We start from the raw sequence: 16,227 nt of genomic DNA, 5'->3' as shown, positions 1-16,227 counted from the left end.
GCTCCCTGATTGCAATTAAATCCCGTTCCGGCACTCTAGTGACATTCCTGCTGAGTTGTAACCAATCTGGCAGAGAGTTAATGCGCCCTGGCCACAGGCTATCCATCTCACTCACACACACAAACACACACAGACACACACACACACACACACATACATGCAAGGACATTGTACTATGAATTCCCACGTACACACACTCGTTCTTCCTCCATTGCACTTTACACACCTTTTTGTGTTCTTTTCTCGCTTCCCTTTCATTCAAGCTTCCTGTTTCACTCCACATCTTCTCTCCTCACACACACACACACACACACACACACTCCTACACATTCACACATACACACTCCTACACGTTTACAGGCAATCAGCGGCTGTAATCCCCCCGAGGCTAGTGCTCTAACAAAATGCCCTTGAAATCTAATAAAAACTGGTAAATGAAAAGACAATGGAAAGGCCTTTGGACTTCACACTCAGCATGGCTGTTAGCAGGAAATATAGCAACGCACATACACACAGACAAACAGCGCACCGCAGCACACTGCTGTCATTAGTAAGGGCTCCTGACCTTCTGAAGCCATCTGCTTGGTGTTACTATGCTGGTCTCAACTCTCTGCATGTCCGTGTGTGTCAGAGCATGTACTGTAGAGGTACCTTATGTTAGATTTAATATCTACTCAACAGAAAATTAGAAACCGGCCTCCAGTGCCGTACAGGGTGTGGAAAGTGGTGGTCCATGGTTAGTGCTGTTAGAAAGGAGGAAAAGATTGTGAATTGATGGGAGGAGTCCCTGAAGGGTTGATGTCAGGTGGGCGGAAGCATGTGATTGAGGTGACAGATGTAGGAAACACCCTGGTGATTTAATGCATCAAACCTATTCTTCTGAGATACAAACACATGCATCATATTTATACTGTGAAGTTTGTTTTTTTTTATTGTTGAAGTCTAGTTTCCCTTGATAGCAGTCTTTAAATGTTGTTTTTACTTGCCCAATACAGGTTTCTAAAAGCAAGTTAAAAAGAAAATTAAAAACATAATGTAAGTGGTTATGTTCAGCTGGGAAAATATCAGAAAGTGTATCAAATTTAAATACATGTTGTCAGTAAACGTCGCTTGGGTAGGCTAATATATAATATTACCGTATTATGTAGTAAGACTACATCACAGCAGTATAAAAAACTGCAGCATTAAGACAATGACAAACAATAATAACATCAACTAACAAACGAATGATCTGTATCTATCTATTTCTCTCTTTGTCTCTCTAGTGGTGAAAGTGGTTCTGGGAAAACAGAAGCCTGTAAACACATCGTGAGACACCTGACAGCCCGATCTAGCCCCAAAGGCTTTGCACTGGAACCCAGAATGAAACACGTAAGTCTGGACCCGTCTGTCTGCAAGATGCTTCTCAAGATATTCGACTTTCCCATTCAAACAGTCATCAGTTGGTTTGTCCTGGATGTTTATAATGGTGAAGGTTACATGTGATGTAACTGCAATGTCCTGGGCATTCTTAAGTGCTACACATCTACACACATCATCAAGAATCATATGAATATTTGTGTGTTCTCCAAACGAAGCGCTGACAGAGTCCTTACTTCCTTTCTCCTTGTCCTCATGTCTTTATGCGCTTATTGTCACCTATTGTCATGTCATCTCTGTGATCCAAAAATCAGATAGCACACAGTGTAGTGAAGGAGTTTTCATAGCTGCATGAATGTATCCTGCTGTTCTTCTGTTGCTGTGGCGTGTGAGAGAATAGATGTATGGATTAGCACACCAGAGTATGGGGCCTTTGCTTGTCGTCTTTTCTTCTTTGCTTGATAGCTGTTCATTCATCAAAAACACCATTTGAGCATTCAGACCCTTAATGGCTGTTTAGGTGAATCTATCTCTGTGATGCTGATTCTGTAGGACAGAACCATTTGTAGCAGAGAAAATTGTTTGAGTGTTATTCTTAGAGGGAAGTTCATTCTCCATCGACTTTATTGATTTAAAAAAAAAAAGACACAACTGTAGAGTACAAAAAACCAACAAATACCCATATTCCCTCCATGGCACATTTTCCAGTAAATCAGGATGCTACAATCATGAAAACATTTTGATTGACTAGATGGTGTCCTGAAATTTTGTAGAGAAACATATACTTGCACATTTTTATTAAGCATTTAAACAAGGTCTTTTTTTTATCGTCCTCATATTGTAAGTAGAAAAAGAAAAATCCATCATTTAGGTCAGCACTATTACCGTTTCCTGTCATATTCTCTGTTGCTGTGGATGTTCGTGGTGCTTAACGCATGATTCACCCACTCTGCACTCAGTCCCCCACTTGGTTAACAAAGCAGTGCATTGCTTGGGAGTACTGTGTTCTGATGAAGTCATCGTTATATAGTCGATATCTGGGTCAGCCTGCTCTCTGATCATACTGGAACACAAATATACTTAGTAGCCAGATAATGGGTGCATGTTGACATCTAGTGGTAGGAAGTGGAACAAGAGCAGAACTCTCTGAATCTGACATTTCATTTCATTTGGTTTAATAAAATATGCAGGTTAACTGTATTCTGGAGGCATTCGGCCATGCAAAGACCCTGAGGAACAACAACTCAAGCCGCTTTATCAAGCTATTGACCATCCAGTACTGTGACAAGAGGAGGACACTGCTTAGAGGTAACCTGCATTTCTGTCAATGTTGCACTGGGTGTGAACTGCTTTTTTTTCTCGTTCATTTTCATACAGTATAGTTTGTATTCCATGTGAAAGACAGGAGTAGGTTTAAAAACTTTTACTTGTCAAAATATTCTACTTAATTCTTCTAAATGCCTACTTTTGATAAGCAATATCAGTAATAAAATCTTTATCTTTTTAATCCCACACATATTTATTCTTATTTATTTATTTATCACATTATCATTGTTTTCACAGTCTAGATTACCATATTATATTATATTAGTGCATAGACATAAATCACAAGTTTCATTATATATATAGGCACTGTACTGTAATGATGTATTTTTTTCTGCAGTCAGGTGTACAGTACTGAAACACCAGCAGGGGGCAGTAAAAGCCCATGAGTAGTACTGTTAAGGTGTTTGTATTTGCACTCCATTTTAACAGCCCTGCTCACCTTATTTTAACCCAGATAATCAGATCAGTGAGCACTGGCCATCAAACAGTAGCCACAGATTGACTGTTGAGTACCGGAAATTGTAATCAGCACTGCTAATTTCTTATTTACACACTTCTGCTCCTGTTTTTAAAATATGCATCACACTTCATGTCTTAGCCCGTGTGTACACCTACATGCTGGAGAAGTCTCGTCTGGTCCACCTGCCTCCTCACCAACACAGCTTCAGCATCTTCTATCTGATGGCTGAAGGCCTGTCACCTGAGGAGAAGATTGCACTTTACCTCAACAATGTCTTGGCTCATAGGTATGTGGATATCAGCTGCATATTAACAGTTCAGAAAATCTCTGGTTAAAGTAGACAGTGGGTGAATACTTGGTGATCTGCAGCACAAAAGCTGTTGAGTTTAAATGGTTTGACATTTCATAAATCAATTATAGAGACCTTACCTTGCTCACATAAAAAAAGCTTTGCTCACATTAAGTGAGCTTACAATTTACAGTTGACAATACCCTGACGATAATGTGGTCCTTGAATTCTCAGAGTTCCATTTGGTCTCTGGCACAACAATTTAAAAAGTACCTTTTCTCCTAACTCAGAGAGTTTGTGTATACTTAATGTTGTATCAAGAAGACTAAGTACAGTAGGCCAATAGTGTCGAGAAGTTTGGCTTATGTAAGTGTGTCCTTCAGAGCAACACCCATTTTTGCCACCATAGGAAATCAGCATGAGAAGAGTTTCAAATTTACTGCATCTGAGTATGCATAATCCTGTATGTGCGTGTGTCTGTGCATTTTTGCACTTGTGCTTGCATTGCACATCCCTACCCATGCACATTTTCTTACTTGTAGAATGACAGGGTAACTGCAAGACACTGTTCTGACTGTCAAGATTCCACTGTACACCACCGGTGGGATAAAAACTAACCTGAATGATGCTGTTTTAAATATTGAGAAGCACACTAGCGTCTGTGGCATTGCGCTAACTCACTGTGTCTTTGTGTGGCTTTGCTGGCTGTGCATAAAATCCTGTTTACCCTTTCTCTTCTCTCCCAAACACAACTTTCTGGGTCTCTCTCGTCCAATTATATGCACATAAATTCCTGCTGAGCACTTGGGTACATGTTTGCAGTTGATCCACCTGTCATTGTACACTAATCATAGAAGGAGGCTTCCCCTAGTCCTGTTTGTTTTTGTGATTGTCTGACATATTGATCCATGTCGCCCCATGTTTCTGTCCTCACTCCAGGTATCTTAATGGAGGACTTCCAGGGGAGAACCCTCCAGTAGCTACAGCCTCTACCCAGAGCAGGGAACGCCTCACAGCTGTTAAGCAAGCCTTGCGAGCTCTGGGCTTCAACAAGCAGGTATTAATTGCCACGGCATACAGTTTCTGTTCACCCTGTTTATTTGAAGGCTATTGACAGCAGTGATCATTTAAAGTGTTGACGTCACAGTACCTCAAATATATTAACTTGTGAGGCCATTGATGATATTTTTACCCCAGATTTTTGCTGGCACAAGCTGAGTCTGTAACTGTGTCTCAACTGAGGGGTCCTTCAAAGGACCAAAAGGCTACAGGCTGAATCTTCACCTCATGGAGAGCAAAACTAATGGTGAATGTGTGGTCTTTTTGTCAATTTGCAAAGTCAGATATTTCAAAATTTATGACCAGAATGATGTTCTAGTTATACCTGATGACCTAATGACATGGTCGCAAGTAATTTCCCAACTTCACAAGTTGACAAGAATTGCTCAGGCTCCATTACACAATTGACCAGTATTTTGAATAATTTAATATAATTGAATAATGGATTATGGGATCCTGAAGACTGCACATACAATGGCTGTGTCCTTTCAGTTAAGGCATAAGAAGCATTTGAAATGAGGCAGACATCATTGATCTGACATATTCAACCTGCATATGTGAATTTCTTTGGATCTGGACTGTAAATTGTCAATGAGTCATAATTATCTACATAAATTCCAGTGTTACCAAATGCAAAAGTGAGACATTGATACATGCAGTGTGCACGCAGTGTGCCATGGTACAGTCCGTCCTGTACTCCACCAGCTGTATTCCCTGCTCATTATCAGGTTCTATTCTTAGATTCCTAGTCAGCATCTGTCAGCAGTGTGTGACCATCATCTAACCTTTTAATCCAGGAGTAGTCAATACACGCAGGGAAGGAATAAGGTAACAGAGGCATAGAGTGATAGATGGCAGTAGTATCAGAGGGCACTAGTGTCCATTGGATAAGAGAGAAAGATCGGGAGACGGAAGGAGAAGTGGGGGAGTAGGAGTAGAAGTGATAGACCACCCATTGGTCTCTGTCTAAGCTCTCAACAGGGGATGATTCCCAGTCCAGACCCAAAGGTCAATTGTCATTAACGCTCCCTATCGCTCCTTTTCTCTCCCTCGCCTCCTTTCTTCTCCTCCCTAAGCGGGGTGGTGGTGGTCGGGGGAGGGAGGGTCTCTCTGTATATAGAGTGTCAGACAGAGACTAATGCTTGTGTTTATCTCACAGATATCAGTTCCAATATCCTGCCTTGAGAGAGCGCACACAGATATATATACACACAAACACACACATACACACATACACACACACACACATGCACACACCCTCAAACTCAAACATCCCCCCTCTCAGATTCAGAGCAGTGGGTAATGGGGTATTCCATTAAGCGTCCTCTACTCAAGGGCAGAGAGGAGGGTAGAGCGAGATGGAGGAAGAGAAGTGTGTGAATGGAGGGCGGAGGGTTGGCGCGTCATGAATTGTAAAAAAGCGATGAGTTTTCTAAATGACATTCATGCTTGTTTTTCAATGCATTAAAGACTGGTTATTCTCTATTTCTCTTATTGTTAAGAAATTCCATGAAAATACAAAACCAACGATGTTTAACTCTCTCAATACTTTCCAAGCTACGTACCCTGTCTGTAGCACTCAGCCCCAAGCCCATTTGTTCCAACAGAAGACGTACAGCTTTAAAAATTGGTCATAAATATAGTTTTATTTTTTTTAAAAAAGGCCAAGCAGTCTCTTGAAACATTTGGGTAATGTAGTTTTTGGGGACTATTTTCGGCTGTACAGTAGTACACATTTTCAGCACCAGGACGTATGTGGGATTGATTCTAAATAAATTCCAGTGGTCGTGGTAATGAGGGAACATGTTACCAGTGTAACAAGGGGGCTCATTTGTGTGTTTTAATAGTTTAGGGTTAGCTCTATGGAGGAATAAGCTATACCAGGCTTTGGCTACACATACAATACTTGTTAGTGGGATCAATTCAGGAGCCTTTTCATGACATTTGTTGACATTAAGAAAAATAAGAATAACATCTGTTGTATCCTTTTGAAAGTGGTTGGATTCAGAATCCAAGTTGTTTGATTCAGTATTTTGCTTAAAGGAAGTTGGTATTAGCACTGACAAAAATTGAAATATGTGCTTTTGATTGCATCACTTCACTAACTTAGACCACGCCATTTGTGTGTAATTTAAATAGTTTATTTGATCAGCAAGATGATTCAGGAAGGAGTAAGATGAGGGGTGATGGATGTTACAGTCGAGGGGAGGCGATGGACGCCAGATGTGGGTCACTGTCATGAAGGAGTCGAATTGGATGGATAGTGACCGGTTGGAGTTGAGTTGAGGCTGGAGCGTCTAGGAACCCGAGGATGGAGACTCAGGGTGGGGGCACATCTCGATGAGCAACTTTTACTTCATCATCCCCCGGTGGTTCCTATGATGACAGAGGAGAGTAGAATTACTGGGATGGAAGTATAGGCCCTGGCGTGCATGTCTTTATGGTGGGAGGAAACCGGAGTGCCCGGTGGAAACCCACGCGAACACGGGGAGAACATGCAAACTCACCACAGAAAGGTCCCGGGACGGCTTGAGTTCGTAACCCAGGACCTTCTTGCTGTGAGGCTACAGTGCTAACCACTGAGCCACCGTGTTGCCCACTGAGAGGAGAGAGGAGAATGGGGTTTTGGGGGGGGGGTGGGGTTTGAGAGAACTGAGATGAACAGGAGAGGTGGAGGCTAGGCGTGCTTATATATGCGCGCAGGTATGTGGCTGGGAGGCACAGGTGATTTGGGTTAACGAGACACAGGTGTTGTGAATTGGTGAGAAGGAGCAAGGCATGGTCTTGTTCCTGAACTTAGTTATTATAATAACTTCGTTATTTTGTCCATTTCCACCTACTAGTTGCTGATATTTTAGTCTCTCTCACCCCTGTTTCTCTCTTTTCCACTGTCTCTCTCTGCCAGGAAGTTGACTCAGTGTTTATGCTCCTATCTGCTGTGCTCCATATTGGGGATCTGCGTTTTACTGCGTTGACAGATGCCGATACAGCCTTCCCTTCTGACCTGCAGCTGCTGGAGAGAGGTCAGTAACCCTGTCACATGACGGGGGTCACATTTCCACCCTGTATGGACGTGGGGAGGAGCAGGGAGGTGGGGTGCATCACACCAGTCATCTTGTTTACATCGTCGTCACTGCTCCTCCTCCTCTGTCCCCGTTCTGTCTGCTTGGCAGCTTGCCAGCATTAGCTAAAGGCCAGACAGTCACCTGTTTAGCTAGCCGTATTTCTGCCAAAAGGTAACCATGGTGAGGGTAGATCACTCTTATACACACACTTCTATTTCCCCTCATTAGGGTCAGTGTTTTCTTTTTTCTCTCTGTCTTGCTCTCTCATTATGCAACCAGCTCATGTGCTTCCATGACCCCTGACCTTTGTGAGCTGGTAAACAAATGACATCAGCGCCTGAAAAGGAAAGAGCCAGTCGTTGTCACAGAGATGTGATGTCATGGCTGGTGATGTCAGCAAAGGGATTCTGGGTTGCTGTCACCTGTTTCTGCGCTTGTTTATGGGCTCTGCTCAGAAATCCACTGATGACTAATTGCTGCCAGCTCCACTGATCAATTCCGCGGAGCTGAGCTTTAGCAGAGCTCAGCTTGTTGTAATGGCAGCGTGATATCATCGTCAGGCAAGGAAGAGCAGATAGGGTTCTGGGTTATTATCAGCACTACCTTTCTGACGCTCACATCATCACAGTTAATATTTAATGGTGTTATTGTGATGTTTTCATCCTGTCATTCCTTTTTCTCTGTCTGTGTTCCTCTCCACAGTGGCTGGAATGTTGCAAGTGAGTGCCAGTGACTTAAGCACCGCCCTCACCTCCAATATTCAATACTTCAAAGGTATCTTCTCACCAGCCTTCGTCATCACTTGCCTCTTGCTTTCTTTCCCCACACATAAGCAGATGTACTCTATCACAATGCCTAGCAACTGATTGATCTTTACCGGAAAGACAAGTAGAGGAAAAACATCAACGCTGCAGTCTAATGTAAATATACCTGACTGAGGAGATGGGATCTGGAGCCTGCAGTTAAGATTAAATGATAATGTAGTCACACAGAACTATGAACCAAATTGTAAAGTGCCATAACTTGGTGTTGTCCCTTTTGTGTCAGGTGACATGATCACTCGGCGCCACACTGTGGAGATGTCAGAGCAGTACAGAGACCAACTGGCCAAGGCCATCTATGGACGCCTCTTCAGCTATCTGGTCAACAGTATAAATGACTACTTACAGGGACAAGACGACAGCCTTGGGTATAGCTCTTTGTGTGTGTGTGTGTGTGTGTGTGTGTTTGTCTGTGTATGTGTGTGTGTGCTTCTGTGTACATTTATGCATAGGTATGCCTAAGGGTGTTTTCAGTGTAAACCTCCAGGAAAGTTTCTTTCAATGCTGTTTATCTGTCATCTCACATGAGCAGTAGCTCATTCTGGGCCTCTGAAGCAACAACACTGATGTTGTAACATGACACATCGTTTAGAGCAGAGGTTTGTAATATTTCAAATTGCATGACATGAACAAATAGGTATGTACACCGAACACTGAAGTAGAAAATACTGAACAGCAGGGTTGAGATGGAAGATACAGCCAAGGTTTATACACATATTCACACACACACACACACATACAGGTGGAGGCCATGGGATCCTTGGTGTTTATGCTGTGACGTCTTATCACGCTCAGTCAGATAACCCAAACTCCATCGTCTGGAATGTGTTTTTGCTTTGCCTTGTTTACACACCAACCACAGAATGTAATAAACTTGTCAACCACAGTACTCATGGCACAAATCCTTCAGATGTGTTATTGCACTCACACACACACCACACAAACATGATAATTCTTGTCAGAGTGACGCAAGCAAGCAAACAAGTTCTCATGTTATTCTGAAGTAAAAGTGGTGTAATAATAAATATGTTTTCCATCTGTAACTTTCTTCCAGTGACCCTGCCTTAGAAATAGCAATCTTGGACGTCTTTGGGTTTGAAGAATTTCAGAGGAATGGATTTGAGCAGGTGGGCAGTGCTAACTTGTTCAATTTTAGTCTCTCTAAAAAAAAATACACATCAATGTTGTACTCCTCTCTCTTTTCTCGTAAACACCCTTTCAAACAAATGTCTCCTATTTAAGCCAATTGCAGTTATAATATTCCCTGATTAACATCACTGGTTTACAAGGCCGTCCTGAGCTATAGAAATCTCTCTGAATACTGTGTGGTGTTGTAGTTTTAAACAGAACTTAATCAGATTGGTAAAATATGTGAGACGGTTATCTACTTTAGCCCAAATATTTCAGTCTGTAGTCGTAATGAATGAGGTGAGGTTTGTGGCTGACTGTGGCGTGACTTTCAGTTATCCTCAAATGAACTGACGGCTGACACAATGACAGCTTCTTTGCCTCGACCAGTGTGCGTATGTGTGTCCGTGTAGGTGGGAATGTTATTTTTTTACAATATGACATTACAATACATTACAGTTGTAATTACAGTAATTCATCATTGATTCTCAATTCAAAATCAGATCTCGATCAAGTGAAGCTGCTCCCAACTGTTTCTATTTTTGTAACGTTAACATTCTCAAGGCTGCATTGTTCTCATTGTTGTATAAAACTGTCAGCAGCAGTGGCAGTTTCTTTCAGTGTTTTGGTCAGACAGTAACTTGGATCAAGATCAGTTAGCTGCCAGTTATGTTTATTATTCAGCAGTCCGGCTTAAGACCAATAGTTCCTTTTTCTTGGAGAGGTTATTAAATTCTGCATCCAACACTTGCCTTTGTCAAAGATGAGACTGATAGATGTAGTTTTTACTCTTCCACAGCATCATACAGCAGCTATTCATCACTACACTGTGCACCAATGTAGCTTATTTAGCGAGGAGAAACATTATGACGTCATTAAAAACCAAGAATCAATTTTTTCTCAGAATCTTGGTTCTCTTTTTTTTTTTTTTGTCAGTGTGAATGTGTAACTGTTTGTATGTGTTACTGCATGTGATTTTGCACACGTGTGTGTGTGTGTGTATGTGGATGTATTGGTAGTTGTTTTCATTAAGTCAGCGTGTCCGTGTGTGTGATTGCATTGCATAGTGTACAGAGTACAATATGTGCAGCTCTATGTAGCTCACCTGTTATGGGCTATAAATCTGCCACGTGCCCATCAAGCATGCACTGTTAATAGACTACTCCATTGTAAGACCAGCAGGGATCAGTGAGACAAGTCTGTATATCACTCTGTGTATGTGTGTGTGTGTGTGTGTGTGTGTGTGTGTGTGTGTCTTAGGGTGTAATTCACAGTGCTCAAGAGACTAAGTGCTTATTCCTGCTACTGTGTGCGTATGTCTGCTATTGTGCCTGTGTGCGACTTCGGTGTTCGTGTGTATGTGGCACTAAGATGTCAGTGGCCATATGCTTACTGTGGGTGTTCTCTAATCCAAGTGGAAATAGTGGATTGCGTGACCTTTCCTCTTGAGGTCACGGAGAGTGCAAGAGCAAGTGCCAGAGAAGGGAGGGGGGGGGGGGGGGGTGTTTGGTAAGAAAATGAAAACAAAAGTGAAACTATCTCTGGTAGACAGAGGCAGTACAGGCCTCTTTCTCTCAGACATATTCTCCATTGTTGCTGCCGGCTGCCTATTGATATGAGCCACACACGTTACCTGCCACCCACAAACGAGACAAGAGGAGGAGCAAGTTCTGGGTAAACAAACATGATGATCTCTACGGTACATTTTCACATCAGTGACAAACAAACCCTCACACTCTGACATGTTTGTACACACACAAGACACGCTCCACATGCGCAGCGTGATCAGGGTCATTAGTGCTTGTTAATTAGAGCTGTGTTTGTCGGGGGTGTGTTGTACCTGCTCAGCACTTTGCTAATGAGCTAACTCAATCAACCACCTGCTGGGACTAAGCCTTTAATAGAGTAGACTAGCTTGAAGACAAAGAATAGACAAACACTGATGAAAGAAAAACAGGACTATAGTCGCTCGCACCACAGAACAGCACACCTCTAGATCAGCACTTCTCAATCAGCGGGCTGTGAGCCAAATGTGGGTCATGACACTGTTCTGAGAGGATCACATGACAGCGCCCAAAGAGGAAAAACTCTGTTATGATTTTCACACATCCAGCAAATGAACATACAGATACATATTGTAGAGAACATTACCCTGAAGCTCAGAGGTGCAGGGTTTCCTATTAAAGGGCTGTTTTTGTATTAACATAAATGTTTTCACTTTATTCTTATTTTTGAGCTACTGGCATTATCACCAAGCCTACAAGATTGTGTTTTTTATCAGATTGCTTTCATCTTGTCTTGCTTAGTCTGGCAACTGTTTTCATTTTTTTTTTTTTTTTTTTTTTGGTCGTACCACTTTTGGGTTCAGGTGAAGTTTAAGCAGGCCTGCTCCCGCTGTCCCACGTCGTTCCACTTCATCTTCTACGTTCCCTCTCAATACATCAATGTGACAAGTCATACTTGAGTCTCCCCTCCAGAGCTCAGCACAAACACTCCAGACAAAGATATTTGTTCGACTCCTCCCCGCGCTGTGAGTGATTGGTTAACTGCTGGGTGAGGAAGAGTTCATGTGTCTGAGCAGGAAAACATTGTCTATACACCAGACAGGCCCCGCTGTTTACACCATGCATGAGGTGTCTCCTGTAGACAGTTTTCAAGATTTCAGGGTCAGGTTTGTAGTATGAATAGTCATTTATGCCCCATTGACTCTCCTGTTCCCCAGCAGGTTGGGTTTGAGATTGTATTTGTGCGTTTTTTTTTGCTTTGAAACAAACATTCAACACTGTGTTTCTGAGGAACTTCACCATGTGCAATGAAGTGTGTGTTCGCAAGTTGACGTGTGCGTCTTAAGTGTGTGTTGTGTGTGTTGTGTGCATTCCAGCTGTGCAGGAACATGACCAACGAGCGACTGCGGCAGTACGTCTCTGAGGTTCTGTTCCAGCAGGAGCAGGCTGAGTGTCTGCAGGAGGGCATCACCATGGAGACCCCATGCTCCCCCAGCAACCAGCCAGCTGTTCTGGACTTCTTTTTTCAGGTTCTGTTAATTACTGGTTTATACTAGTCCAATTCAGTTTGGTCTCTGATTATCTATAATTGTTCAATTTATTGGAAAGTGAGACATTTGGCAAAAATGGAAAATGTAAAGCAAGGGCCAGCAATGAGGATTAACCATTGACCATTTTTTTTCAGCACTGAAGCTATGAAAACTGCCTGATGTGTTTTTAATGTTTTGTTTGTTTTTGTTCATTCAAGAATAAAATTGATTTATAAAACAGTTTATTGCCATTAATAAGTGAACACTCTAACTCTAACAGAGTTACAGCAGCTTATATTAATGCTCATTTGGTAAAATCTCCTAAGTTTACGATGTTACAAGATCGTATTTATTGGAATTGGCCTTGTCTTTACATTGTTGTGTACTCTAGATTCATAAAGAGTAATGTAAAAGATGTAAAGATTGGTTGTATAAAAAATAAAACCCAAACTAGAATATGTCTGGTAGCCCAGGGGTTAAGATGCATACCACGTAATCGCAATGTGTCCCCAGTTTGTTTGTGGCCTGTGACCTTTCTTGAATGTTACCCTTCTTTCTTTCGACCCATGTCTCCTGTGTGTCTCTACCTCCTCTATCAATACAGGCTGAAATGCTAAAGAATCTAAAACAAAGGAATATGATTCAAGCTATTTGCTGTGAGAGGGACAACTCTACCCTAGGGGGATCAATAAAAGTGCTACAAGGAAATAATTTATTACTATTATTATCAAGGATGCTTTGTAAACATGACTGACATAAATAACATGGGAACACTGTTTGTGTCCCCCTATAGAAGCCTCAGGGACTGCTGTGTGTGTTAGATGAGGAGAGCCAGAGCCTGCGGCCAGCAGAGCAGACACTATACAAGAGACTGTCAGCTCAGCTTGACTCCAACCCGACTCACGGCCTCTCTCTCACCACCAAGGATGGCAACGGAAACCCCCCACCCAAAGATCAAGGCCCAGCCTTCACTGTCAGCCACTATGCCGGACAGGTGTGTTTGATCTGCAGTAAAATGTACTGTATATATATGTATGTATGTATGTAGGGCTGGGCAATATAACATGAAATCAGTGGGCCTCTATTAATTCATTATACCGAACAATAAACACAAAATCCTGGATTATGACTCTAAGTAGTAACATCTGTTAAACATATTCCCCTTTTTAATCATTTGTTTGCTAAAACAGCAAGTAAGTAAAAATAGGCTATAACACATTTTTGGCTGCTGTTCCCTTCATATAAAGTGGCAGCTGTGTAATGACTGCTGCATCTGAGTGTGCAGCTTTCTGTCATTATGTCTCTCTTAGACATGTGCTTGTCATTTTCTATAACATGGTTGTGTTTCAGGTGATGGAACAAATTCCTTATGTTTCCTCTCACAGCTGCAAAAGCAATACAGGCAGTATTTATTTATCTTAGTTTTTTTTCCTGTGTTGTATTTACTAAAGTTAGTGTTTGCCCACATGACTGACACTTACTCTTTTTCTGTGCCAGCTCATCTGCAACCATAAACCTAGCTGCAATTTCTCTACCATATGAGTTGTTTCCATTATCTGGATTAGAAAGGGCACTCATGGTTATTTACATTGCTTAGGTGGAACCGTGCCCACTTAACTTTCTCTGCTGGGAACACATACACACACAAAAAAAACACGCTAACTGACAGTGATTAGTTGTTTGTACTTGAGGCAAGATGTTGTGCACTCAAGTGCATTAAATGGAAAGACTACATGACAGCTTTTCTGAAGAAATTTGTTTTTCAACCATACAATAAATAAGATGTTATTCTTGCTGTAAGATACTCAAACATTTGCATGTATATACAATATATAGAAGATAAAGCAGTATGTCTGCTACATGCCCCTTCTTCAGTAAGTGATGAAATACTGTTTCAGGCTTTATGTTTTCCCGCAGAAGAGGGGATTGACATGACTCATACAATCTCCCCTCAGGCTTTTAATAAGTCCGGAAACATTATTTCAACTGAAAAAGTCAACTCATCATCTGTCCTTTTCAGCATATTTGTGGTTCAGTACAGTCATTTTTGGCCATATATATATTTGAATTGGTGATTCATTGAACATGTGGGACACATACAAGTTGACTCTCCACATTTTCAAGAGAAGACTCATTGTTACCGGCCACAGCAGCCACTGATTTTCCTAATTCTGTCAAAACATATTGGTATGGATAACCTAATAGGAAATGGCTAAAGGGTGGAAGAAATAGCTTTGGCAACTGGTCTATGGACTACCCACCACATTATATATATAAATATTTTTTATGCTATCATATCCTATATCCAAATGAGTTTCAGTCAGTCTCACATACATTATACAATTATACATTTATATATGCATAAATATTTTATGCTGCATATACTGCATAATTAAATGTACTGTGTAAGTATTTAAGTGTATGATTTGTTTTTCCATCAGATTTCATATGACCTCACAGGATCACTCACAAGAAACAAGGACTCCCTTCCTCAGAATATCTTGTTTACTATGAAGTGTAAGTACCCAATGAATAACGCATATGAGCACATTGTGGCGTCAAAGCACATTTGATCACAAAGATGCCCTCTTGTCTAAACTAACAGCAGACAAAACCACTCTTTCTTTAAGTGTGGTTGTGTTGGCATGTGTGTGTTTCGTCGCATATGCAGCAGACAGCACCGTCTGTGTGTATATTGTCTATTAAGGTGCCAGATGTGGGGTGTTGTGGTTAGAAGGACACAAGCAGTCGTTGTGTGACTGCCAGGGTAGCTTTGCGTCCAGCAGCCTAATTGCTATAATTTCCATGATGAGGCTAATCTTCTAAAGGCTAGCCCTTCACTCACACTTGGCTGTTGTTCCTTCGTCTGACCAAGTTGATGCGTTGCTGCCTTTCAACGCTAACACTTAGCAGGCATTCAGAGTGAAAACAGCACTGCGTCAAAACAACGCAGGGGGCTGCGTTGGTGGGGGTGTGTTGTTTAAGGAACCAGTGAGACATGAAATACAAACCAGGAAATCCAGCTTGAGTAACAGATACATGCATTTAAAGCCTAATAGGATGCCAAAAACACTGCTCAGTGGTTTATAATACTCAGAGGAGATTTTACAACTCTGTGAAGTCATCACAGTTGCAATTTTCGTCATGACAATTGCAAGGGTAACTGTAGAAACACGGCGTTCACGTTAAAATGTAAGCTACCAATAATGTGCGCTTGCATGATTGGCCAATGCAGTGCTTTGCAGGATGGCATTGCAGCAAAAGTTGAACCCATCTTTATTTTTTTTGCCAAGGCACCCTGCGTTTTATCCTCCGTGTTGGCACCCCTGCTTCACTGCCGGACTATCCCCATTGAAATGAATGAGATGGCTGTGATTTTTCACACAGGGCTAATGTCAGTCTATAAGTGGCCTTACACATGTACAATGCGGTTTCTCCTTATTGATGTTATCCCCTCCCCACTTTAAGTTTAAGCCTTTAAACTTATAGGAGGTCAAGGTATCTAAGGAAGTCTAAAGTCAAGTGGTGGCGATGATTGTTTTAAATGAAAAGATAATTACGCTTGGCGCTGTGTGTAATTAAATCCTTAAATGAGTCTAGAACTCGTGTTTGTTTTTCTTTGCTTAGTACGCCTACCTGCCATCATCCTTTCCCCTCTCTTTCTCTCTCTATGTCTTTCTCTCTCT

General features: G+C 41.7%; 1 protein-coding gene across 6 annotated transcripts in view; it reads left to right on the top strand.

The window, feature by feature from the left end:
- The window catches only part of myo16 (myosin XVI), a 109,479-nt gene that overhangs the window by 59,767 nt on the left and 33,485 nt on the right, over positions 1–16,227 (top strand). For all 6 annotated transcript variants that reach the window (XR_006405997.1, XM_044365911.1, XM_044365908.1 and 3 more), the window contains 11 exons: positions 1,266–1,371; positions 2,550–2,667; positions 3,284–3,431; positions 4,374–4,491; positions 7,399–7,516; positions 8,261–8,332; positions 8,606–8,747; positions 9,434–9,506; positions 12,389–12,541; positions 13,335–13,535; positions 14,983–15,058. Coding sequence is in view for 5 of the 6 variants with exons in the window: in XM_044365911.1 (XP_044221846.1) it covers positions 1,266–1,371; positions 2,550–2,667; positions 3,284–3,431; positions 4,374–4,491; positions 7,399–7,516; positions 8,261–8,332; positions 8,606–8,747; positions 9,434–9,506; positions 12,389–12,541; positions 13,335–13,535; positions 14,983–15,058 (1,325 nt within the window). In the remaining variant the exon portion in view is untranslated. The remainder of the gene's footprint in view (positions 1–1,265; positions 1,372–2,549; positions 2,668–3,283; positions 3,432–4,373; positions 4,492–7,398; positions 7,517–8,260; positions 8,333–8,605; positions 8,748–9,433; positions 9,507–12,388; positions 12,542–13,334; positions 13,536–14,982; positions 15,059–16,227) is intronic.

The sequence above is a fragment of the Thunnus albacares genome, chromosome 11, assembly GCF_914725855.1.
Source record: "Thunnus albacares chromosome 11, fThuAlb1.1, whole genome shotgun sequence".
NCBI classification, from domain to species: domain Eukaryota; kingdom Metazoa; phylum Chordata; class Actinopteri; order Scombriformes; family Scombridae; genus Thunnus; species Thunnus albacares.
This window is presented reverse-complemented; position numbering and strand designations above follow the sequence as displayed.